The sequence below is a fragment of the Megascapheus bottae genome, chromosome 4 (assembly GCF_031878675.1).
Source record: "Megascapheus bottae isolate mThoBot1 chromosome 4, mThoBot2.hap1, whole genome shotgun sequence".
In the NCBI taxonomy this organism is placed as follows: domain Eukaryota; kingdom Metazoa; phylum Chordata; class Mammalia; order Rodentia; family Geomyidae; genus Megascapheus; species Megascapheus bottae.
The window spans coordinates 44,623,462-44,648,814 of record NC_143512.1 but is presented as its reverse complement, the minus strand read 5'-3'; the positions used below and the strand labels follow the sequence as shown (position 1 = coordinate 44,648,814).

Genomic DNA, 25,353 nt, shown 5'->3' with positions numbered 1-25,353 from the left:
TACCACATACATAGAAAAAAGCCAGAAATGGTGCTGAGGCTCAAGAGCTAGAGCTCTAGCCTTGAGAAAGTCCAAGGACAGTGCTCAGTCCCTGAGCTCAAGCCCACAACTGGCAAAAAAATAAAATAAAAAAATTAAAAAAATTAATGAATACAAGAAAGTATTCACAAATGCTACTATAGGGATGAATCCTGGAAACACAATGATAGGGGAATAGTTGAAGCTGGACGAGAACACATAGCATATGGTTTTATTTAGAAGAATAGTCAAGAATAGGCAAACCAATAAAGACAGTAGAGTTGTGGTTGCTTAAGGTTGAAAAGAGCTAGAGGTAAACTACACTGGGAAAAACACTTTGGAGAACTACATGGTATCAATTATATCTCTCACTAAAGCTGCTTAAAAATACTCTTGTAAGGTAGGATTTTGTTATGTAGTCTAGGCTGACCTCTGACACAAACCTCCAGCCTCCACATTACACACATGCTCCATTATATCTGTGTGTTCTGCTCCTGGTGGTGGAATTCAGGATCTGGATGCTACTTTTTAGCTTTCTGCACTCAACACTGGTGCTCTACTACTTGAACCACACTTACACTTCTGGCTTTTTGCTAACTAACTGGAGATTAGAGTATCACAGACTTTTCCGCCTGAGCTGGCTTTGAACTTCAATCATCAGATCTCAGCCTCCAGAGTAGCTAGAATTATAGGTATGTGCCATTAGAACACAGCAAAACTTGTTTTAATTAATATAGCATTGTATTTTTCCTGTGTGTATGTTTTGAAATATATATATATAAATTAAAAACAACTTTTGCTGTGCTCTATTGGCTCATACCTATAACACACACACACACACACACACACACACACACACACACACACACACCCCAGAATGATTAAGTCCAGTGAATTAACAAATACATCACCTCATGATCATCTTTTTAGTTATATCAACACACAATATGCATGCTTCACCTTTTTTTTTTAGTGGTATTGGGGTTTAAAGTCCTGTGCTTGTTAGGCAGGCACTCTACCACTTAGCTATGTCCCCAGCACTTTCTGCTTAAGTTATCACTCAGTTTTATATTGTCGTTATAAGTGTTGTTTTGTTGGTCATGGGGCTGGAACTCAGGGCCTAGGTACTGCCCTTAGTTTTTACACTCAAGGCTAATGGTCTACTATTTTGAGCCATAGCAATATTGGTTTTCTATTAATTAACTAGAGATAAGATTCTCACATACTAGGGCTGGGAGCGTGGCCTAGTGACAGAGTGCTTGCCTAGCATGCATGAAGCCCTGAGTTCAATTCCTCAGTAACACATACACCGAAAAAGCCAGAAGTGGTGCTGTGGCTCAAGTGGTAGTGTACTAGCATTGTGAAAGCACAATAACAGAACCCAAGCCCTGAGTCCAAGCCCCAGGACTGCCAAAAAAAAAAAAAAAAGATTCTCACAGACTTTCCTGCCCAGGCTGGCATTGATTCTCATACCTCAGAGCTCAGGCTCCTCAGTAAGCTAGGAATACAAGCATAGCCATCAGCACAATAAATACTTTTGTTGGGAATGGTCAAGGTCTGCCCGCCCCCCACCATATAGCTGGGAACATAAGCATGTAGCACACATCCAACTTTTTTGTTGTTTTGTTTTGTTCTGATGCCAATCCTGGGGCTTGAACTCAGGGCCTGAGCACTGTCCTTGGGCTTTTTCTTCAAGACTAGCACTCTACCACAGCACCACTTCCGTCTTTTCTATGTATGTAGTACTGAGGAAACGAACCCAAGTCTTCATGCACGCTAGGCAAGCACTCTACCACTAGGCCAAAATCCTGGCCCACACTCAACTTTTTTTTTTTCTTCTACCAGTCATGGGACTTGGACTCTGGGCCTAGGTGCTGTCCCTGAGCTCTTCAGTTCATAGTGCCACTTCCGGTTTTCTAGTGGTTAACTGAAAATAAGAGTCTCATGTTTAGCTACTCAGGCTGGCTTTGAACCAAGATCCTTAGATCTTAGCCTCATGAGTAGCTAAGAAGTACAGCCGCACCCAACTTTTTTTTTTTTCTTTTTTTTTTTTTTTTTGATGGGTCATGGGGCTTCACCTGTCATGGACGCTGTCCCTGAGCTCTTCAGATCAAGGCTATCGCCCTACCCCTGGGCCTGGGTGCTGTCCCTGAAATCTACAGCTCAAGGCTACCGCCCTACATCATTCACATGTACTCCTACACATGGAAATACTGAAGTCTCAACTCAGGGTCTGCAGCGTGCTAGAGAGGTACTCTACCACATAAGCCATAGTCTCTAGTCCCTTTGCTTTCAGTTTGTTTTTTGTTAAGATATCTAGCTTTTGCTCAAGCTACCCTCAGATCCCAATCCCGTTTCTGCCTCGAGAATAATTGGGATTACTGATATAAACCAACATATCCAGCTTGTTTATAGAGATGAGATCTCACCAAAATTTGTCATAGCTAACTTAAAACACACAATCCTCATTCTGCTCTAGAGTCAATGGGATTATACAGGCATGTAACATCTCATTCAGCCTTCGTGTATACCTTTCTAATAGATGCATATACACACATACACAGACATTGATCAGGCAAACATAGCAAGAAAAATAGTATCAATGACTGAAATCAGATCTGTGAATATTTCTTTTATAGATCATTTTACCTTTTTGTAATATTTAAAATTTTTTATATAGAATGAGCCTCTGAATATTCCTTTGAAATGATAATGTTACTTTTTAGGTCAATGTAATTTTGCAATTTCTGAAAACAATGAAATTTACCTCTTTGACTCTGTATTTTTTCCCCTTCAGTTATACAAAAACTGGGGATTTCCTGATGAGCATCAAACCGGCTAGTCTCTGAAATCTCAAAATTTGATTTAGGCTTAACAAATCTACTCCGCATTCTTGAATTGCCGATCACTTCAGAAACTGCATTTCTGGGCATAAAGAAATAAGAGAACAATCAACACACCATTTTCTTTTTTTTCCTTTTTCCTTTTTTTTTTTTTGGTCGGTTGTGGGACTTGAACTCTGGGACTGGGTGTTGTCCCTGAGCCCAGTTTTCTAGTGGTTAATTGGAGTCTCAGGACGTTAGTGCCTGGCTGGCTTTGAACTGTGATCTTCAGATCTCAGCCTCCTGATTAGCTAGGGTTACAAGCATGAGCCACTGTGTGCTGGCTTCAATGTAACATTTATTAAGTACCACATTGTATATGAATGTTCTCTTTTTTATTTATTTTTTTATGCCTACACTGGGACTTGAACTCAGGACCTGAAAGGTCCTTAATAATAGTGCTCTAGGTGCTGAAGTTTGGACTAGTGGTAGAGTGCTTGCCTAGCATGCACGAAGACCTGGAATTGATTCCTGGGTACCACACACATAGAAAAGGCCGGATGTGGTGCTGTGACTAAGTGGTAGAGCTCTAACCTTGAGAAAGCCCAAGGACAGAGCTCAGGCCCTGAGCCCAAACCCAGGACTGGCATTAAAAATAATAATAAAAATAATAATAATAATAATAACAATGCTCTACCACTTAAGCCACAGGTCCACTTTCAACTTCTTGGAAATGAGTCCAACAGGCTTTTTTGCCTGGCCATGCTCTCAGATCTCAGCCTCCCAAATATCTAGGATACCAGGCATAAACCACTGGCACATGGCTCTCTTTCCAAAACAAAAGAAAAACAAAAGCTAATTCCTTAACTAGACCTCAAACTGTCAATCCTTCTGTCCCAGGCTTACAAGTACCAGATTACAGGCACAGTAAATACTAATTTCTTAATGCTTAAGTTGTAAGATACTAAAGATATTAGGGGAAAAAAATCTAGACAATATCCATAAAACAAAGTAAATTTATATAAATCAACTTTTTTGAAGCTATATCACAATAAGACCAATGAAATCAGGCAAATATTAATTAAATGAGTAAGAAATAAGTATTGCCTACTTAATTGAATACTAAAGTAATAAACCTGATTGGTGTAGTTTCCTTTATTTCCTCCATTAAACCAACTTCTTCTCTAATACTCTGTTCCTCAGACACAATCTTGTCTTCCAATGATGCAGTAGATACACTTGTGACAAGTGAAGTAAGCTCCTGATATTCATCAGCAGGTTTGTGATTTATGTTATCTGTGCTAAAAGGAATATGACTCCCATCCTCTGAATGAAATACGCACACACCTACTGCACAAAGAAAAGAAAATTAAAAATGAACCCAATGTGAATCAGTATCTGCATAAGGCTTCAAAATTCAGTAATGGTCAAATTCTAATTATTATTTAATTAAAGTTAGTTCTCTTTAGCTCTACATTTAAATTCACGACTGAACATTTGATGACTGGATTTGATCTGTAATAGGCTCATAATGAAAATTTTATGTTATCTGAATTAACAGTCATTTGTTACTTTCAATAATGACATAACCACAGATTAAACTTCCCTCATTATTTAAGGTGTGTGGGGTACTATTATGGTTTGAATCAAGGCCACATGCTTGCTATGCAATTGTCTTACCACTGAAATAACACCTCCAGCTTTTTCTTGATTATTCAGATAGGATTTTGTGTTTTGTCCATGGTCAAGCTCTTAAAACTCTATTACTTATACTTCCTACACAGCTGGATTACAGGAATGAACCACTACACCTGACATCTTTGCTAAGAAGGGGTCTGGAAGGTAGGTGCTAGTGGCTCATATCTGTAATTTTAGCTAATTAGGAGGCAGAGATCTGAGAATTGACATTCAAAGCCAGCCTGCACAAGAAAGTCCTCTTTTCTCCAATTAACTACTAAGCAAGCTCAAAGTAGAGCTGTGACTCTAGTGGTAGAGTGCTAGCCTTGAGCAAAAAAGCTTAGGAATAGCAACCAGGGCTGGAGCCTCAGGACCAGCAATTAAAAAGGGGTAAGGGAGGGTCTGGCTAATTTATTGCCTAGAATGACCTTGAACCTCAATCCTCTTGCTTTTCACCTTATTACCTAGGAATAGAGGCATGTGCATCCATGCCTAACTTTCACTTATTCATTTTTAGAACCATTACTTTATGTCCCATGCAACTATGACAGACTCTACTGCAAGACTTTGCTGAGAAAGAAACTTATTTTTAATTTTAATTTGGGGGGTCTTGGGTGCTGACCCTGAGCTTTTATGCTCAAGGCTAGTGCACTACTAGTTGAGCCACAGCTCTACTTCCTCCTTTTTTTGGTAGTTTAGTGGAGATAAATATCTCACAGATTTTCCTGCCCGGGATGGCTTCAAATTGTGATCCTTAGATTTCAGCTTCCTTGAGTAGCTGAGATTACAGGCATGTGCCCACCAGTGCATGGCCACAAACTTTTTTTCTTTTGTCTTTTCTTTATTTGGTCAGTCATGGGGCTTCAATTCTGGGCCTGGGCACTCTTCCTGAATTGTTCAGCTCAAGGTTACTGCTGTACCACTTGAGCCACTGTGCCACTTCCAGTTTTCTGGAGATTAGTTCGAGATAAGAGTCTCATGGACACTCATGCCTGGGCTGGCTTTGAACCGAAATATTTAGATCTCAGCCTACTGAGTCGTTAGGATTCCAGGTGTGAGCCACCGGCTCCTGGTGAATTTTTTTTTTTTTGTAAATATAGGATTATGAGCTTAAAATCTAAGCACTAAAATGAACATCAAGATAGTAAAACAATTATCAAGAAACAGAATGTGAAACCAGGCACTGATGGCTCACACCTGTAATCCTAGCTACTGGGGAGAATTGAAATCTGAGGTTCAACTTTCAAAGCCTTCAAAGAAAGTCTGTGAAACTCATGTCCGATTAACCACCAAAAAACAGGAAGTGGAATAGTAGCCCAAAGTGGTAGAATACTAGCCTTGAGTAAAAACCAACTCAAAGACTGGAAATGTGGCTTTGTGGTAACTGCTATCCTAGCATGCATGAAGTCCTGATTCAATTCCTCAGTACCATATAAACAGAAAAGACTGAAGTGGTGCTGTGGCTCAAGTGTTATTAGCCTTGAGTAAAAAAAGCAGAAACAGTGCCAAGGCCCTGAGTTCAAGTCCATGTCCAATCAAAAACAAACAAATAATAAATGAAATGTGAAGTTACTTTATGTAAAGACAATGGAACAGTAAAAATCATAGCTTGTAGTTCAGCCTAACATACTAAAAATCACTGAGGCATAGATCAAATGGTAGAGTGCCAGTCTACTAAAAGTAAGAAGCCCTGAGTTCAAACCTTCTTATCAGCAAGTTCAATGCCAACAGCTCACACCTGAAAATTTACCTACTCATGAGAGAGATTACAGGACCACAGTTCAAAGCCAGCCTGGTCAAAAAAGTCCAAAAGACTATGTTTTCAATTAACCAGAAAAATGCAGACTAAAAGTGTGGCTCAAGTTTTAGAGTACCAGCTATGAGAAAGAAAGACAATGGAGAGCTCAAGATCCTGAGCTCAGGGCTGGGAGCTTTGCCTAGTGGTAGAGTGCTTGCCTAGCATGCATGAAGACCCGGGTTTGATTCCTCAGTATCACATACATAGTAAAAAGCCGGAAGTGGTGCTGAGGCTCAAGTGGTAGAGTGCTAGCCTTGAGAAAGTCCAAGGACAGTGCTCAGGCCCTGAGCCCAAGCCCAGGACTGGCAAAAAAAAAAAAAAAAAAAGATCCTGAGCTCAAGTACTAACAGTCACCAAAAGAATAAGTAAAAATAGGCTGGCCTATGTGTTGGCACTTTCCAAACTATCGGAACAGTTAAAATTATCTCAATGTCTAAATTATCACTACTTGAGAGAACATTTGCGCTTTAAGCAGCAACTCTTTTGCTGAAGAAAAATATATTGTTATATCAATTAACCAATGTTTAAAATGACAAAAGTAAGAGAATTCACTGGAAAAAAGCCATAAAGATCTTTTTTTTTCTTTTTGGTTGGTTGTGGGACTTAGACTCTGGGCCTGGGCTGTCCCTGAGCTCCTCGGCTCGACACTACGGCCCTACCCCTGAGCCTGGGTGTTGACCCAGAGCTCTTCAGCTCAAGGCTACCATCCCACCCCTTGAGCCACACTGCCATTTCCCACATCCAGTTTTCTAGTGGTTAACTGGAGATAAAAGTCTCATGTTCTTTGGTTGCCCTATCCTCAGCCTCCTGAGTAGTTAGGATTACAGGCATGAGCCACCATACCTGGCAAGAAATACTTTCTTGATTAACCAAATACACTATCTTTATCTATCACAATAGATAAAGGGATAAATCAAATAGTGTATGGATCAATGTACAAATAATATTGTTTCTAATAAACAACAGAATGCTCGTTTCAAATATAAGAGGCCGATCACTACTCCCAGTGTGGTGTATGAGTTCTTAGCAGATAGTTTGAAGATTAGTATTGCTTTTACACTCTTACCATCACCCTGCTCAGTACTGATCTCTGACTGCAGGACTATATCTCCCATTGTCAGCAAAGTTATGGCAGCTTCAGTGCTTCCATCACTGAGACCTTGAGGAAAGAAGCAATAAACAGAATAAATCTAGAAATGGGTTTACTTAGAACAGATTGTGTGTGTATGTGTGTGTGTCTGTCTGTCTGTCTGTCTGTCTGCCTGTGTCTCACATGCTCACCAGTGCTAGAGCCTACTAAACTCAGGGCCCTGTGCTTTTTTGCTTAGCTTCTTTGCTCAAGGCTGGCACTCTACACACTCACACTACACTTCCACCTCCAGCTTTTACTGGTTGGTTAGGGAGTTTTTCAAATTTGTCTACCTCAGGTCACAAACTCCTAAGTAATTGAAGATGAGCTCAGGCATGAGCAACTGGCACCTTAAAATAGCTATTTTACTCAGGTTTTTAAAATCCTCAGGTGATGGGTTTCAATATCCTCTATACCACTATTCCTTACTCATGTGAGTATAGACTGAAGTATAATTATAAACTATGAATTTCAGATTAAACACTGCAGATTTTTTTTTTTTTTTTGTTGTTGTTGTTGTTTTGCCAGTCCTGGGGCTTGAACTCAGGCCTGGGCACATTATTGCTCAAACCTAACGCCCTGCCATGTGAGCCACAGCAACACTTCTGGCTTTTTCCGTGTGTATGGAAGGAACTGAGCCCAGGGATTCATGAATGTTAGGCGAGCACTCTATCACTAGGCCAAACTCCAGGCCCTGCAAATCTTTTTTTTGATGCATCATTATTAGCTTTTATTTTGACGGGGGCAGGTGAGGTGGGAGGGATGCAAGTCCTATGCTTGAATTTAGGTCCCTGGGCTTTTTTGCTCAAGGCTAGTGCTCTACCACTTAACCACTGCTCCACTTCTAGCTTTTTAGTGATTAGTGGAGATAGAGTCTTACAGACTTCCTAGCCTGAGCTGGCTTCCAACCATGATCCTCAGATCTCAGCTTCCTGAGAAGTTAGGATTACATGTATATGACACTGGCACCCAGGCTCATTTGTTGGCTTTTACTTAATGACAAAACTTTCTTCTCGGGCCGGGAGTTTGACCTAGTGGTTAAAGTGCTTGCCTAGCATGCATGAAGACCAGGGTTCGATTCCTCGGCACCACATACATAGAAAAAAGCCAGAAGTGGTGCTGAGGCTCAAGTGGTAGAGCTCTAGCCTTGAGAAAGTGCAAGGACAGTGCTCAGGCCCTGAGCTCAAGCCCAGGACTGGTAAAAAAAAAAAAAAAAAAAAAAACTTTCTTCCCATTATATACTGCCTTCAACAAAAAAATGTTCTCTGGTATGCAGACCCAGGGGAAATCTACAGTTCTTTAACACTTAAAACTCAACTCATAGCTGGACAAGGTGGCTCACGCCTATAATCCTAGCTACACAGGAGGTTGAGATCTAAGGGTTAAGGTTCAAAGCCACCCCGAGCATTAAAAACCAAGAGACTCTTATCTCCAATTAACCACTAGAAAACTGGAAGTGATGCTGTGGCTCAAGGGGCAGGGTGATAGCCTTGAGCTGAAGAGCTCAGGGACTGTGCCCGGGCCCAAAGTCTAAGCCCTAGGACCGCAAAAATGCAAAAACGCAAAAAAAAAACCAAAAACAAAAACAAAAAACAAAACCTCATCTCACACAGTTACATCCAAGAATCTAATTTCTCATGAAGATAACATATTTACAACTTGAATCTTTTTGTCCAGCTTTCTACCCATTACAGTAATTGCTACTACAAATAAGAATAACAGATTTAAATACTAATAACAATTACCTGCTATACTTGGAGCCTGTGCACTTGAAGCCATTTCCTAAAAAAAAAAAAAAAAAAGATAAAAATAACATCTTCAGTTTCTTCCAAATACTTTTCTAAAAAGCACTGCATTATAAAGTTTTCCCTTAATTTCACTTATAAAAATAGAGCTTATTTTTTCTTAATTGGTAAATTTTTATACAATTCCAAAACTAAAAGACAAATTCTTTAAATCTTGCTCTGGTTTTGCCTTTTCTCACATGCAAAATTCATCTCTAAGCACTTGCTATGTACATCTAACCATATTAATTCACTTCCAGCCCCCCAACTACATCAAATCTACTTGTACATAACGAGAATAATTTGAAGATTGTCCCAATTTTTATGCCACTAGGTGAAATAAGACAAAATTAATTTTAATAAATGAAAAATTACAGAATCAATGTCTGAGTTGTTATCTGCTTTCCAGTGGTATTGGTGAAAATAATCTTAAAAATAAAACATTTAAATCCTATGGGCAAAAACTAAATAATAAAACACGCATTCAAGAAATATCTACCAAAATTCAGTAGTTATACAAGCATGTGTGTGAATCATAACTGCTCAATCGCTTCTTCCACCTCACTTACAGAGGCAGAGAATCCACCTCAGACTACTGTAGTCAAAAAACAGTCCCCATTTCCCATAGGCTGCAGTTGGAAAATGTTATTTCCCACATGAACAGGACTTCAATACCTGAATATCTATTATGAATATTAACAATGAAATCTTCAGCTATGCATTTTGGCTCATGATTATAATCCTAGCAACTAAGGAGGTAGAGGATGGAAAAATTCAAGGTTAGAGGACCGTTCAGGCAAAAGTTAACAAGACTGCTGGACACAGTGGCTCATGCCTGTAATCCGAGCTACTCAGGAGGCTGAAATCTGAGGGTCAAGGTTCAAAGCCAGACCCAGCACAAAAGGACCTGAGGCTCTTATCTCCAATTAACCTCTAGAAAATGGGAAGTGGGACTTGGCTCTAGTATACGGTGGTAGCCTTGAGCTGAAGAGCTCAGGGACAGCACCCAGGCCGAGTTCAAGCCCCATGACCCACAAAAAAAATAAAATAAATAAATAAAAAATAACAAGACTGGTTTAAACAAAAAAAGCCACACATGGACACACAGTGGTGTCTGCTTATAATCCTGTTATTCAGCATGACTATGGTCAGTGGCTGGCTGACCCAAGATACAGAATGGAAGATCTTTACCAGCCATATATCCAACAAGGGAATATTCAAAATATACAAGAAGCTCAAGAAGCTAAACTTCCCCCAAAATCATTAACTCAATTAATAAATGGGCAAAGGGTGAAACAGAAACTTCTCAGAAGAATAGCCAATAAACACATGAAAAAATGGTCAACATCACTGGCCATAATTCAAATGCAAATCAAAACACTGAGATTGTACCTCACCCAAATAAGACTAGCCATAATCAAGAACAAGCCCAGTACTGGTAGCTTACACTTGTAATCCTAGCCACTCAGGAGCCAGAGATCTGAAGATCACAGTTCACAGCCAGCCCAGGTATAAAAATCTGGGAAATTTATTTCCAATTAACCACCAGAAAACTAGAAGTACAGCTGTGGCTCAAAGTAGTAGAGTACTAGCACTGAGCAAAAATGGCAAACATTTAAAAGTGAGCAAATTTTTATATTCATATTAACAGCTCCCTACCTGAGATACATCATCTGATAGAAAACCTAAAAATATCAAATAATGGCCGGGAGTTTGGCCTTGTGGTTAAAGTGCTTGCCTAGCATGCACGAAGACCCAGGTTCGATTCCTTGGTACCACATATATAGAAAAGGCCGGAAGTGGTGCTGAGATTCAAGTGGTAGAGCTTGAGAAAGTCCAAGGACAGTGCTCAGGCCCTGAGCTCAAGCCCAGGACTGGCAAAAAAAAAAAAAAAAAAGAAATCAAATAATCTTTTAGCCTATTTTTTTTCTGGTCAGTCATGGAGCTTGAATGCTCTCTTTGAGCTCTTCAACTCAAGGCTATCAGTCTACCACTTTTGAGCCTGACTCTAGCATTCTAAGTATATGCAAATAATAAAAAACCATTGGGGCTGGGAATTTTGGCCTAGTGATAGAGTGCTTGCCTAGCATGCATGAAGACCTGGGTTCAATTCCTCAGTACCACATACATAGAAAAAGCCAGAAATGGTAGATCTCTAGCTTTGAGAAACGACAAGGACAGTGCTCAGGCCCTGAGTTCCAGCCCCGGGGGGGGGGGGGGGGGTAGAGGAGACATTCAAATGGATACTTACAAATGATGATGTATACAAATCTTTTCCTTGCTTCATTTCCTTAGTAGTCACATCTATGTTTGAAAGCTGGTGTTCAACAACAGTTACACATCCTACATCTGCAACATTCTCAGTGATTTCAAGCTGTCAAAATGAAGGTTCATCATTTTCGTCTTCATTATCATTTCATTTTCTTTTATATACATCAAAATACAATCTCATTTTCAACTGAATAAGTAACACTGAATGTTAGAATGAGGAAATAATACACATTCACTTATAATTTCAAAAAAGAAATACAGTAGTTCAAACTGACAACTATTTGACAAAAGTAGTATGTTTAAGATTTTTGAGGGATCTGTGACTATTACAACCAGTAAAAATTTCTAGGACCATACATTTGTGATTTTTTCAATTTTTATTTTATTTTTTTGCCAGTCCTGGGGCTTGAACTCAGGGCCTGGGCATTGTCCTTGAGCTTTCTCAAGGCTAGCACTCAACCACTTGTGCCACAGCATCCTTTCAGCATTTTCTGTGTATGTGGTACTGAAGAATAGAACCCAGCAGCCACATGCATGCTACATAAGCACTCTACCCCTAGACAACAGTACTGGCCCCTACCAGTGAACATTTCTAAGGCTACTCTTTAGTGCCTGGAACCTCATCACCCATTCTCCCCACTGTGTCTCTACTCCGGCTCAAATTCTTTGTTCCATCTATTAAAAGTTAGCTAGTGGAGCTGGGAGTTTGGCCTAGTGGTAGAGTGCTTGCCTAGCATGCACGAATATCCTGGTTCGATTCCTCAGTACCACATACATAGAAAAAAGCTGGAAGTGGTGCTGAGGCTCAAGTGGTAGAGCTCTAGCCTTGAGAAAGTCCAAGGACAGTGTCCAGGCCCTGAGCCCAAGCCCAAGACTGGCAAAAAAAAAAAAAGTTAGCTAGTACTTTCTGAAAACTAAATGAATAAGGGCACAAGGACATAACATTAAATAAGATGGATCTGAACACATAATCAACTAACTATACACTGTCTATAAATACTTTAATAGCGAGTATAACAGTCCACTCCCATAGTCCCAATGTGTGTGTGATTCTTGACACTTCAAACAGCAGGTCGACAGACTTACTCTTCATTTAGCAGCCCTAATAGTCAAGTCCAATAATGGGCAGCTAACTAAACATAAATCTCCTAAAATAATCACATAGTACTTGGCTTCTATTATCATAATAACAGAAAAAGGAATATAAAATGCTATATTATTGGTAGAAACTAGAAGTAAAAAGAAAATCAAGTCTCTTTAAATGAATTGAAATAGAAAAAAATTACATCTCACAATACTGCTTTGAAGCACATGTATTACAGTAACACGTGTGTATTCTGATATCTCAGATGCAAAGAGAAAAAATTTACTACTAATCAATGGAGCATCAAAAAATTTTTGAATTCCAATGATTTAAAATATTTTTAGCAGGGTGCCAATAGTTCATGACTAAAATCCTAGTTACTCCAGAGGCTGATATCTAATGATTACAGTTCAAAGCCAGACAGGGCAGGGAAGTCCATGCGATTCTGACTCCAATTAACAACCAGAAACCTGAAGTGGTGCTATGGCTCAAAGTAGTAGAGCATTAGCCTAGAGTGGAAAAGCTCAGAGACAGATCCTAAGCACTGAGTTTCAGCTCCAAAAACCAACAAAGAATATAAAATATTTTCACAAAAGTAGTGACTATGTGGGGGAAACTAATATTCTAGAATCTAAAAAAGACATCATTACACACTATATAGCTTCAATACTTCAGTCACTACAATGCTGAAATACAATTCACATACCATGTATTCACATACACACACACACACATTTTCTGAATTGGTGATCAAATCTAATGTCTACTATAAGGTAAGCAAAAGCTGTATCATTCAGCTACACTTCACTCTTCAATTTATCCACATAAAGTGGAAAACCGCATGCATTTAGGAACATTATACAGGTACATGCAACCATCACCACATTCTATTTGAGAACATTTTCATTGTCTCAAAAACAAATCCCATGGGCTAAGATGTAGCTCAGTGGCAGAGCACTTGCTAGCAAGTGCAACGGCCTGGGTTCAATCTCTAGTACCCCTCCCCCCCAAAATAATAAATAACAAATCCCATATCACTTAGAGATTACACTTTTAACCTCTCCATCTCCCAATTCCTAAACAACCATTCATCTATGTTTTTGTCTCTACTGACTTCCCTGTTTTGGACATTTTATATTGATGGAATCATTAATGCAATTTTGTGACTGCCTTCTTTCACTTAACAATGTTTTTGAGATTATCTTTATCGCAGTATACACCAATACTTTAGATTTCCTTATGACTAAAAAACATTCCATTGCAGGGCACTGATGACTGAGGAATAAGGTTTAAAGCCAGCCCGGGTAGCAAAGTCCGTGAGACTCTTTTCTCCAATTAACTACCCAAAGTAGCACTTTGGCTCAAAGTTGTAAGAGCACTAGCCTTGAGATGAAGAGCTCAGAGTTCAAGCACCAAGACTGACCCCCCCCCCCCCAAAAAAAACCTATTATAATATGTTGGTACTAGTGCTTAAAATCAGGGTTTCATGTTCTAATTCTTACTTGGCTTTTTGCTCAGTACTAGTGTTTCACCATCTGATCCATACATCAACTTCTGGGTTTTTTCCCTGGTGAACTAGAGTGCAGTCTCTTGAATTTTCTGCTTGGAATGGCTTCAAAAAATAGCTAGGGACCAGGAGTTTGGCCTAGTGGTAGTGTTTACCTAGCATGCAAGAAGACCTGGGTTCGATTCCTCCATACCACATACGTAGAAAAGGCTGGAAGTGGTGTTGTGGCTCAAGTGGTAGAGTGCTATCCTTGAGAAGGCCCATGACAGTTCTGGGGAAAGCCCTAGGCTGAGTTCAAGCCCAGGACTGTCAACAACAACAACAAAAAAAAAAACAAAGCAGGAGGAAGAGGAAGATGAAGAAGGAGGAGGAAGAGGAGGAAGAGAAACTGGCATTATAGGTATGAGCCATTACTACCTGGTTTCTATCATGAGAGTTTCTTTTTCTATTCCTGCCCTCCCTCCCTGTCCTGGGGCTTGAACTCAGGGCCTGAGCACTGTCCTTGGCCTTTTCTAGGCCAGACCTCTACAACTTGAGCCACAGCACTACTTCTTGCTTTTTCTATGTGTGTGGTACTAAGGAATCAAACCTGGGTCATCTGGCATGCTAGGCAAGCACTCTATCACTAGGCCAAACTCCCAGCCCTTTATAATAATTTTTTTTTTTTTTTTTTTTTTTGCCAGTCCTGGGCTTGAGCTCAGGGCCTGAGCACTGTCCTTGGACTTTCTCAAGGCTAGAGCTCTACCACTTGAGCCTCAGCACCACTTCCGGCTTTTTTCTGTGTATGTGGTACCGAGGAATCGAACCCGGGTCTTCATGCATGCTAGGCAAGCACTTTAACCACTAGGCCAAACTCCCGGCCCCCTTTATAATAAATTTTATTTTTTTTTTATTTATATTTTGTGACAGTAGTAGGGCCTGAACTCAGCCTGGGGCTTTCCCCATGATTTCTCACTCAAGGCTGGAACTACCTTGAGCCACAAGCTCCACTTCCAACTTTCTTTCTTTTTTTGTGGGTCATGGGGCTTGAACTTAGCCTGGGCGCTGTCCCTGAGCTCTTCAGCTCAAGCTTAGGATGGTAGCCTTAATTAGAGATAAGAATCTCAGGTTCCTTCGTGCCCGGGCTGGCTTTGAACCTTGATCCTCATATCTCAGCCTCCCGAGTATCTAGGATTACAGATGTGAGCCACCTTGCTGCACTTCCCACTTTTTGATTGTTAACTGGAAATAAAAAGTCTCACAAATTCATCTGCCTGGGCTGGTAGCTCTCAGCTCCTGAGAAGGTGGGGTTACAGGCATAAGCCACTGGCACCCAGCTAATTTCTGATATATTCATTAACAATCTGCCTTCACCTAAAGAAAGAATATAAAATACATAACTAAATGACCTTAGAGTATGAATTAGTTGTCTTACCATAAAAATTAACTTTTGCAATTTTTTTGGTTTCACTAAAACTTAGAGTTCACAAAACCCCGTATCAATCAATAAAAGGCTAAGTGAGCCAGTATGTACCTGCCATTCCATTATGGAAAGTATAAATAGAAGGATCAAGACAAAGTTTTTCTCATCTCTTTTGTTGCCCCTTGGTTAATTTCATATTGTTACAGTATCTGACCTTGTTATCGGGTATATTATATATACCTTTATTTGTCTATTTTAAATAGGAAAGGGAAAGGGGGGAACAAGATGAGGGGAGAGAGTGGGGGGAAGAAAATACGGGAAAAAAAACATAAGAAGAGTTATCAATGTGTGAGAAATAATGCACCATCTATCTGGCAAATATAATAGTAACCCCTCTATTAATTACAATTTTTTAAAAAAGACAAAGTTGAGGGGGGAGAAGGGAAATGGGGACCATGACATGAGAAAGGGTATCAGTATCAATGTTTGTGAAGTAATGCGCCTTCTATCTGGTAAATATAATGTAACCCTTCTATTAATTACAATAAAAAAATATATGGGGGAAAAAAAGACAAAGTTGACACAAATAAAGGTAAAATGCCTGCTCAGTAAATTTCAGGCCCTGAGTTCAAATTTCTGCATCACACAAAGTGGGTGGAGGGAGAAAAGGAATGAGAAAGGTAAGATAGCTACTAATTTATTACTTTAAAACACTTAACATGTTATTATTAACAGTGAATAAAACAAAGGTAGGTTTTGACTTTGAATTGCAAATATAACTTTACAGAGGCAATCCATTACATTTTTTTTTGGACAGTCATTCATGGAGGATGCACATGGGGCAATGACCCTCAGTTCTTTGCTCAAGGCTAGCATTCTACCACTTGGAGCCACAGAGCCACTTTTGGTTTTCTGGTGGTTAACAGGAAATACCAGTCTCATAGACTTTCCTGCCTGGGCTGGCTTTGAACCACAAACCTCAGATCTCAACCTCCAGAGTAGCTAGGATTATAACCATGAGCCACCAGCATCCAGCTCAATCCATTACTTCTTTTTTTTTTTTTTCTATCAGTCATAGGACTTGAACTCTGGGCCTGGGCATGTCCCTGAGCTATTCAGCTCAAGGCTACTGCTCTACCTCATTGAGCCACAGAGCCACTTCCAGTTTTCTGGTAGTTAATTGGAGATAACAGTCTCATGGACTTTTGTGCCCGGGCTAGCTTTGAACCGCAATCTTGGGATCTCAGCCTCCTGAGAAGTTAGGATTACAGGCATGAGCCACAGGGGCTAGGCCCATTACTTCTTAAATAAACTGGTTTCTTGTTGTTTTGGGGTTTTTTTTTGCCGGTTCTGGAGCTTTAACTCAAGATCTGAGCACTGTTCTTTCTCAAATCTAGTACTCTACCACTTGAGCAACAGCATCACTTTGGGCTTTTTCTGTGTATGTGATACACAGAAATTGAACCCAGGGCTTTATGCATGCTAGGCAACTCTACCTCTAGGCCATGCTCTGGGCCCTCTAAACGGTTTTGTTTCTGTTTCTTTAGTTATCATCATTCTTAGCTAGTGCCTGATTTTTTTAAATTACTCAAATTATTATGAATTTCTACATAAAAGTGTTATATGGCTGCATGCAGAAGAACAGATAACTCTGAAATTATCAAACGAATACTAGATCACAAGAATAAGGAAATATGTTTTTCTCTACCTGAGACACATTAGGAAGGTTACCATTATTTTTAAAAATTATGATAGAAAGCTGGGGATATGACTCCGTTGTAAATTAACTGCCTTGTAAGTCTGAGGTCTTGGGTTCAATCACCAGTACTACAAAGAAGAAAAAAGAAAGAGTGCCATGACTGTGACCTAGTGGCAGAGTGCTCACCTAGCATGCACAAAGTCCTGGATCCAATTCCTTGGTACCACATACACAGAAAAAGCTGGAAGAGGCACTTAGCTCAGGTGGCAGAGTGCTAGCCTTGAACAAAAAGTGTTCAAGGACAGTGCCCAGGATCTGAGTTCAAGCCCCAGGACCAACAAAATAAGAAAAAAAATAATTAAAAAAAAAAAAAAAAAAGGAGAAGAAGGAAGGAAGGAAGGAAAAGAGTATGATATACAATCCTTGAACACTAGGCAGAGAAAAATACCTTTGGAAAAACTTTCAAAAGAGTGGGTGAGTTGGCTCATGTCTACAATCCTAGCTATTCAGGTAGTTGTGATCTGAGGATCATGGTTCAAAGCCCAGGCACTAAAGATCGTGTGGGACTCTTATCTCCTATTAATCACCAGAAAACCAGAAGTGGTGCTGTGGCTCAAGGGGTAGGGCGGTAGCCTTGAGCTGAAGAGCTCAGGGACAGCACCCAGGCCTAGAGTTCAAACTCCACACCTGACCAAAAAAAAAAAAAAAAAAAAAAAAAAGAAAAGAAAAAGAAAAAGAAAGTGGCAGGTAAGTGCTGGTGGCTCAGAACTGTAATTCGAGCTACTCTTGGGAGGATTAAATCTGAGAATTACAGTTCAGAGCCAGTCAGAATAGACAAATAAAAGCCAAAAGTGGACTTGTGCCTCACCTTGTGCCTCACGTGCAAATGTGCCAGTCATGAAACAAAAAGCCAAGTGAGAATGACAGGCCTGGAGTTAAAAGCTCCAGTCCCAGGATACCTCACACAATACACACACCCACAAATTAGAATGGTGGTTACCAAGGTCTAGAGAGTGGAGAAATGGTGTTTTATTACCAGAATCTAGTTTTGGAGGATGAAGAATTCTATGGACAAAGTGGTGATGAACATAGCACTGAATTATACATTTAAAATTGATCAATGTGGCAAATTTTGTGATATGTTTAGTTTACAACTATTTGGGTTAGGGGAGAGGAAAAGAGGGGAGGGGAGGGGAGGGGAGCGGAGGGGAGGGGAGGGGAGGGGAGGGGAGGGGAGGGGAGGGGAGGGAAGAGAGACAGAAAGAGATAGAGAAAAAGAAAGGAGAGAAGGAAAAGAAAGAAAAAGAAAGAGAGAGATTAAGCAGCATCCAAATATAAACAAAATGGTTTCTGTCATTATTGTTATGAGTCCCTTGCCTGACATGGGGGGAAAGGGCTAAGTGACCACAAGAGATTAAACATAGTTACTACTATGGATTCATTAATTCATTAAGGCCTCAAATCAATTATATCTGGTAACAGATATTTAAGAGAATTAACTCTTCAAATCTTAATAATTACTAAAATGGAAATAAGGACCTAGTAAAACAAAAACAAAGAAAAAACAAGTATGATAAAGTGACAAGGATTCCAATAAACAAACTACCTCTTCCATTGTTTCCTCAATCTGAGCAGAAACAGGTTCTGGGGATCTGAGACCAACAGGTACAAACACTGGTGCTTTGTTTAATTCTTCTGGGGCAAGATGATAGGTTTCTTCTTCATAATCAGGTTCAAAATCCTCAGCATCATCTTCATCCTCTTCCTGGGAAGCCCGAAGAGTCACCAGCATGGACTTGGAAGCTCTAGGTTCCTTCTTAGCAGTCTTACCTCGAATTCGTTTTGATCCTCGCCCTTTGGTGACATTTGGTTTGCTCTTCCTATGTGTTCTCTTCCCATTATGATCTATTGCACACTCAGATGCAGAAGAGGCCGTTGCTTTCTGATCCAAATTAATTTTAGAGTAATTTGATCGTTTCAATGGTTGTGGATGACTAGATGTTTAAGCAAAACAATTATTGTCACATATGCACCAGAATATTCTAATATCAACCAAACTGCTGCCAGGTGCTAATGGCTCAGGCCTGTAATCCTAGCTACTCAGGAGTCTGAGAAGTAAGGATGGGTAATTCAGTAACAGCTTGGGCAGTAAAGTCCTCAAGGCTCTTTATTCCAATAAACCACTCAGAAAGTCAGAAATGGCACTGTGGCTCAAATGGCAGAGCACTAGCCTTGAGCACAGAGTCTCAGGGACAGTACCCAGGTCCTGAGTTTAAGTCCTAGAACAGAAAGGGAGGAGGAACTGCTATAATAAATAAAATCTCCCACAATCTTTGTTTTTCCTCTTTTTTTTTTTTTTGTATTTTTTTGAGGGGGAGTGGGTCACAGGGCTTGAACTCTGCCTGGGCGATGTCCCTGAGCTCTGCAGGTCAAGGCTACTGCCCTACCCTTAAGCCAAGCTTCACTTCCCATTTTCAGAGGTTAATTAGAGAAAAGAGTCTCAGGTCCTCTTGTGCCCAGGCTGGCTTTGATTCTTGATCCTCAGATCTCAGCGTCCAGAGTAGCTAGGGTTACAGGTGTGAGCTACCGTGCCCAGCTTTTCTCATTTTTTTTGTCCCCTACCCTTCCCACAAAATCTTTTCTTGAAAAAAAAAGTAAATAATTTTAAATGTCCAATACAGAGAAATGGATAAAGATACAGTGTGTATGTACACATATAAATGTATATATAGCTGTGTGTTACATATACATATATTTGTATGTATATTACATTATCAGCCATAAAGAAAAATGAAACTGTTGCAGGAAAATGGATGAAATTGGAGGACATCTTATTGAACAAAACAAGATAACCTGGAAAAGAAAGAAAGAAAAGAAAAGAAGAAAAAGAAAAAGAAAGAAAAGGTTTTCACTCATATGTGAAGCTATATCTAAAAGACTTATAGGACTGGGAATGTGGCTTAGTGGTAGAATGCTGCCTAGCATGCATAAAGCCCTGGGTTCAATTCCTCAGTATCACAGAAAAAGCCAGAAGTGAATAACGTCATGAATGGTTACATTCCTGGATACCACATACATAGCATTCAGGCCCTAAGTTCAAGACCCAGGATTGGCAAAAAAAAAAAAAAGCCAGTGGTTCAGGTGGTAAAGTGTTACTCAAAAAACAAGCTCAGGGAGCTGGGAGTTTGGCCTAGTGGTAGAGTGCTTGCCTAGCATGCACGAAGACCTGGGTTCGATTCCTTGGTACCACATACATAGCAAAAAGCCAGAAGTGGTGCTGTGGCTCAAGTGGTAGAGCCCTATCCTTGAGAAAATCCAGGGATAGTGCTCAGACCCTGAGCCCAAGCCCAGGACTGGCAAAAAAAAAAAAAAAAAAATCTCAGGGGGCCAGGAGTTTGGCCTAGTGGTTGAGTGTTTGTGCTTGCCTGGCAGGCACGAAGACCCGGGTTCGATTCCTTGGTACCACATACATAGAAAAAAGGGGTGCTGAGGTTCAAGTGGTAGAGCTCTAGCCTTGAGAATGTCTAAGGACAGTGCTCAAGATCTGAGCTCAAGCCCAGGACGGGCAAAAAAAAAACCCAAAAAAACAAAAAAACAAGCTCAAGGACAGTGACCAGGCCCACAATTCAAGCCCCAAGACTGGCAAAAATAAATATAAATAAAAGACATGTGCATCCCACTGACATATACATAAGTATATACACCTACACACATAATTATATAGTGGATAAGCAGAATATAAATCTATTAAGAGGCTACTTGGAGAAGAAGAAGGAAAACAAAGATAAAGTGGCTCATGCCTATAATGCTAGCTACTCAGGAGGCTGAGATCTGAGGATCAAGGTTCAATGTCAGCCCTGGCACAAAGGGACCTGAGACTTTTATTTCCAATTAACCTCTAGAAAATGGGAAGTGGGGCTTGGCTCAAGGGTAGGGTAGTAGCCTTGAGCTGAGAAGCTCAGTGACAATACCCAGGCCCAGGGGTAGGGCAGTAGCCTTGAGCTGAAGAGCTCAGGGACAGCGCCCAAGCAGAGTTTAAGCCCCATGACCCACAGGAAAAAAAAAAAAAAAAAGGTGATTGTTTTTAAATACATTGCAACTATACACTGAAACAGCATAAATAACTTCAATGAATGCTGTTGATCCATAGGAGATGCAGGAGAAAAAAATGGGCTTTTATTGGAGGGGTACTATATGAAGGAAGCTGGGATAACAAGGAGAATAAATGAAGATGAAGATGGTGAAAGCAGGTCATTTCCATGTATGAAAATAGGACAATGAAACCTGTTAAAATGTCTTAGAAAGGAAGAAAAGGAAAATGATAGAGAGGGTGAGATTGACTGATACACTGCATACATGAGAGGAAATGTCCCACACTTCCCCACTAAGTAATACATGGCAACAACAACAAAAAAAAATATGACATCAACATAAAGTAAAAAAACAAGTGCTAGTGGCTCATGCTCATAATCCTAGTTACTCAGAAAGCTGAGATTTGAGGATTATACTTCAAAGCAAGTCTGGACTAAAAAGCCCCTGAGACTCTTATCTCTAACCAGCAAAAGTCAGAAATAGAGCTGTGGCTCAAGCAGTAAATTGCCAGCACTGAGTGAAAAAAGGGAGAACACAAGAACAAGTTCAAGCTCCTAATCCCCCAACACACACATAATCCATACTTTCTCGCTCACAGTTCTTAAATATCCACCCACAAATTTTACATATTTTTTTTAATTTTGGGCGCATTTTAAATGATCTGATGAAAGAGATTTAAAAACTGGATTATTTTAACAAAAACCAGGTTAGAACAATAGATAAAGAATATGGCATTAAAAAGTGAGCTTAGTTGATTTATTAGGTGTCAGTAAGGTAAAAGAAAAAGAAAGGGCCAGGAACTTGGCCTAGTGGTTAAAGTGCTTGCCTAGCATGCACAAAGACCCGGGTTCGATTCCTTGGTACCACATATATAGAAAAAGCTGGAAGTGGTGCTGAGGCTCAAGTGGTAGAGCTCTAGCCTTGAGAAAGTCCAAGGACAGTGCTCAGGCCCTGAGCTAAAGCCCAGGACTGGCAAAAAAAAAAAAAGAAAAAGAAAAAGAAAGATAGGGCCGGGAGTTTGGCCTAGTGGTGGAGTGCTTGCCTAGCATGCATGAAGACCCAGGTTCAATTCCTCAGTACCACATACATAGAAAAAAGCTGGAAGTGGTGCTGAGGCTCAAGTGGTAGAGCTCTAGCCTTGAGAAAATCCAAGGACAGTGCTCAGGCCCTGAGCTCAAACCCAGGACTGGCGCAAAAAAAAAAGAAAGAAAAAGAAAGATACTGAAAACACGGTTTTCTTTCCTGTTTCTCTGAAACTGATGGGTGCACTCTTCATTTCTGCTCATAACCCCTTTCTATAATACTAATCATTTAGTTAAACCATACTGCTTTTCAGACTGTCTTATAATTTTTGATACACTCAATATTCAGAAATTTGAAACCTGGGAAAGAAAAATCTTCCAAAGAAAATCGGAAAAAAAGGGGGGGAGAGGAAAAGGGGGACAAAAACATGAGAAGGGGTATCAAGGTTCAAGAAGTAATGCACACATTACCTGACAAATGTAACTGTAACCCCTCTATACAATATCCCGACAATAAAATACAATTTTTAAAAAGGGGGTGCTGGCAGTGTGGCCTAGTGGTAGTGTGCTCCCCTAGCATGCAGGAAGCCCTGAGTTCAATTCCCTGGAACTACATACACAGAAAAGGCTGGAAGTGGCGCTGTGGCTCAAGTGGCAGATTGCTAGCCTTGAAAAGTGTCCAAGGACAGTGCCCAGGCCCTGAGTTCAAGCCTCAGGACTGGACAAAGAGAGAGGCGGGGGGAGAGGGTTAAGAACAGGAAAGAAGGAAAGAAGGAAGGAAGGAAGGAAGGAAGGAAGGAAGGAAGGTAGGTTGGTTGTAGTAAATGAAAGTCAAAAGTAACCAAGAGCTGGTGGCTCACACCTGTAATCCTAGGTATGTAGGAGGCTGAGATCTGAAATCATAGCCTGGGCACGAGAGACCATGAGACTCTTACGTCCAATTAACCATCAGAAAGCTATTAGTGGTGCTGTAGCTAAAAGTATAGAGTACTAGCCTTGAATAAAAGAAAACTCAGGGAGGGCTGGGTACGTATCCTAGTGGTAGAGTGCTCACCTAGCACGCATGAAACCCTGGGTTCAGTTACTCGGTTCTACATTCACAAAAAAAGCCAGAAGTGGCACTGTGGCTTAAGTGGCAGAGTGCTAGCCTTGAGCAAAAAGTGTCTAACTATAGTGCCCAGGCCCTGAATTCAACCCTCAGGCCGGGAGGGAGGGAGGGAGGGAGGGAGGGAGGGAGGGAGGGAGGGAGGGAGGGAGGGAGGGAGGGAAGGAGGAAGGAAGGAAGGAAGGAAGGAAGGAGAAAGAAGAGAGAGAAGAGAAAGAAGAGAAAGAGGAGAAAGAGGAAGGGGAGGGGGAGGGAGAGGGAGAGAGGGAGAGGGGGGAGAGGGGGAGAGGGAAGGAGAGGGGGAGGCAGGGAGGCAGGGAGGCAGGGAGGCAGGGAGGCAGGGAGGCAGGGAGGGGAAAACACGCAGCTAAGGGATATCTACCAAGCCCTGAATTCAAGCCCTACAACTGACCCACCCCCCCAAAAAAAAATCAAAAGTAGCCAAGCACTGGTGGCTCAACCTGTAATCCTAGCTACTCAGGTGATTAGGTAGTTAAAATATGAGGATTGTGGCTCAGAGTCAACTGAGGCATGAAAGTTCATAAGACACTTATCCTCAGTTAATTACTGGAAAACTGGCAGTGGCGCTGTGGCTCAAAGTAGCAGAGTACTAGCCTTGAACAAAAAGATCTCAGAGACAGTGCCTAGTCCCTGAATTCAAGACCCATAACCACCACCAAAAAAAAAAAAATTGTAAAGGCTGAGTGCGATGACTAACACCACTAATCCCAGTTACTCAGAAGGATGAGATCTGGACAATCACAGTTCAAGGCCAGCTCAGACAAGAAACTTCTTAAGACCTTATATGTCAAACCTAAAAAGCTAAACATCCTTGCTATAAATAAACACAAGAAGGAAGCATAAACACAAGATTGAGACAGGTCTAAATGAGCACAAAATGAGACTTTTAGAAAAATACTTAAAAGTAAAAAAGGTTTGCTTAGCAAATGTTAAGGCCCTGAGTTCAAGCCTCAGTACCACCAAGAATACAAAAGACACAAGACTTGTAAGTAAAAAACTGCCTGCACTTCCAAAAGCCATTTTCTATTTTGCTTTATTATTATTATTCCATAAGGAATAATAAAAATTTACTTCCCATTCTATTTGTTAAATAAAATGTTACCTGGTAGGTTTACTGAGATGTTGCTCCTCAACAACGGAAGATACAGAATTATCTCTTCCTGTTTCCTCTTCAACACTTCTTGATAGTCCAACATCTAATTGAGCATATTTTTGAGCCGAACTGCTGTCTTCAGAACCTACAAAATCCTTTCTTGCTGAAACTTCCAGAGACGTCAAAATCTCTGTCTTTTCCTTAAATTTAAGAAGAAACAGCTAATATTTCCAGGGTCAATTTCTTTATAAATTTGGTTTTAGCAGTTTGGTTGTATCTTCGAGTTTATACACATATACAAGTGAACAGTTTCTAAATTGTTGGAATAATGGGAAGTCATACATTTTCACGAAAATATTTCCAGTAAAAATCTAAAACTGACTTTACTATTTGTTTTCCTTTATGATCCTGACAAAACAGAGTTCACCAACAACCACAATGTTCTCTGAACTTACTTTCACAAGTGGAGTGTCAGATTCTCCTTGCTGCAGCAAATTATCTTCTAGCTTGCATACCTTGCTCTCATCTGTTGTGTCCTTTTTCATACATGTTTTCTTTTTACTGTTTGCTCTGCCCAAATTAGGTTTAGGCTTTTGGAAGAACCTTCTTATCAATTGTGCTGGACTAGGAACATGCAACTTATTTTCTTCACATCTAGAATGAAGTATAAATTATGGCGAAGAACAAAATCAGAACTTCTTGATGTAGTAACTCCTAAGCAATTTTGGGGGGGGAAATGGTTCAAAGGACTATGTATAAAATGGTGATAATCCCAAGCATGGAAAATGAAACCATACACAGATAGCAAAGGAACAAAGCTTAATTTTAT

At 40.4% G+C, this 25,353-nt stretch overlaps 1 protein-coding gene across 5 annotated transcripts in view; it reads right to left on the bottom strand.

The window, feature by feature from the left end:
* The window catches only part of Bdp1 (BDP1 general transcription factor IIIB subunit), a 97,155-nt gene that overhangs the window by 22,879 nt on the left and 48,923 nt on the right, over positions 1-25,353 (bottom strand). For 4 of the 5 annotated variants that reach the window (XM_090331801.1, XM_090331797.1, XM_090331800.1 and 1 more), the window contains exons 23-30: positions 24,980-25,178; positions 24,534-24,724; positions 18,798-19,185; positions 11,480-11,602; positions 9,190-9,226; positions 7,382-7,474; positions 3,977-4,190; positions 2,786-2,943 (exon numbers count right to left, since the gene is read on the bottom strand). In XM_090331801.1, the coding sequence (XP_090187927.1) occupies positions 2,786-2,943; positions 3,977-4,190; positions 7,382-7,474; positions 9,190-9,226; positions 11,480-11,602; positions 18,798-19,185; positions 24,534-24,724; positions 24,980-25,178 (1,403 nt within the window). The remainder of the gene's footprint in view (positions 1-2,785; positions 2,944-3,976; positions 4,191-7,381; positions 7,475-9,189; positions 9,227-11,479; positions 11,603-18,797; positions 19,186-24,533; positions 24,725-24,979; positions 25,179-25,353) is intronic. The other variant, XM_090331798.1, reaches the window with a different exon arrangement.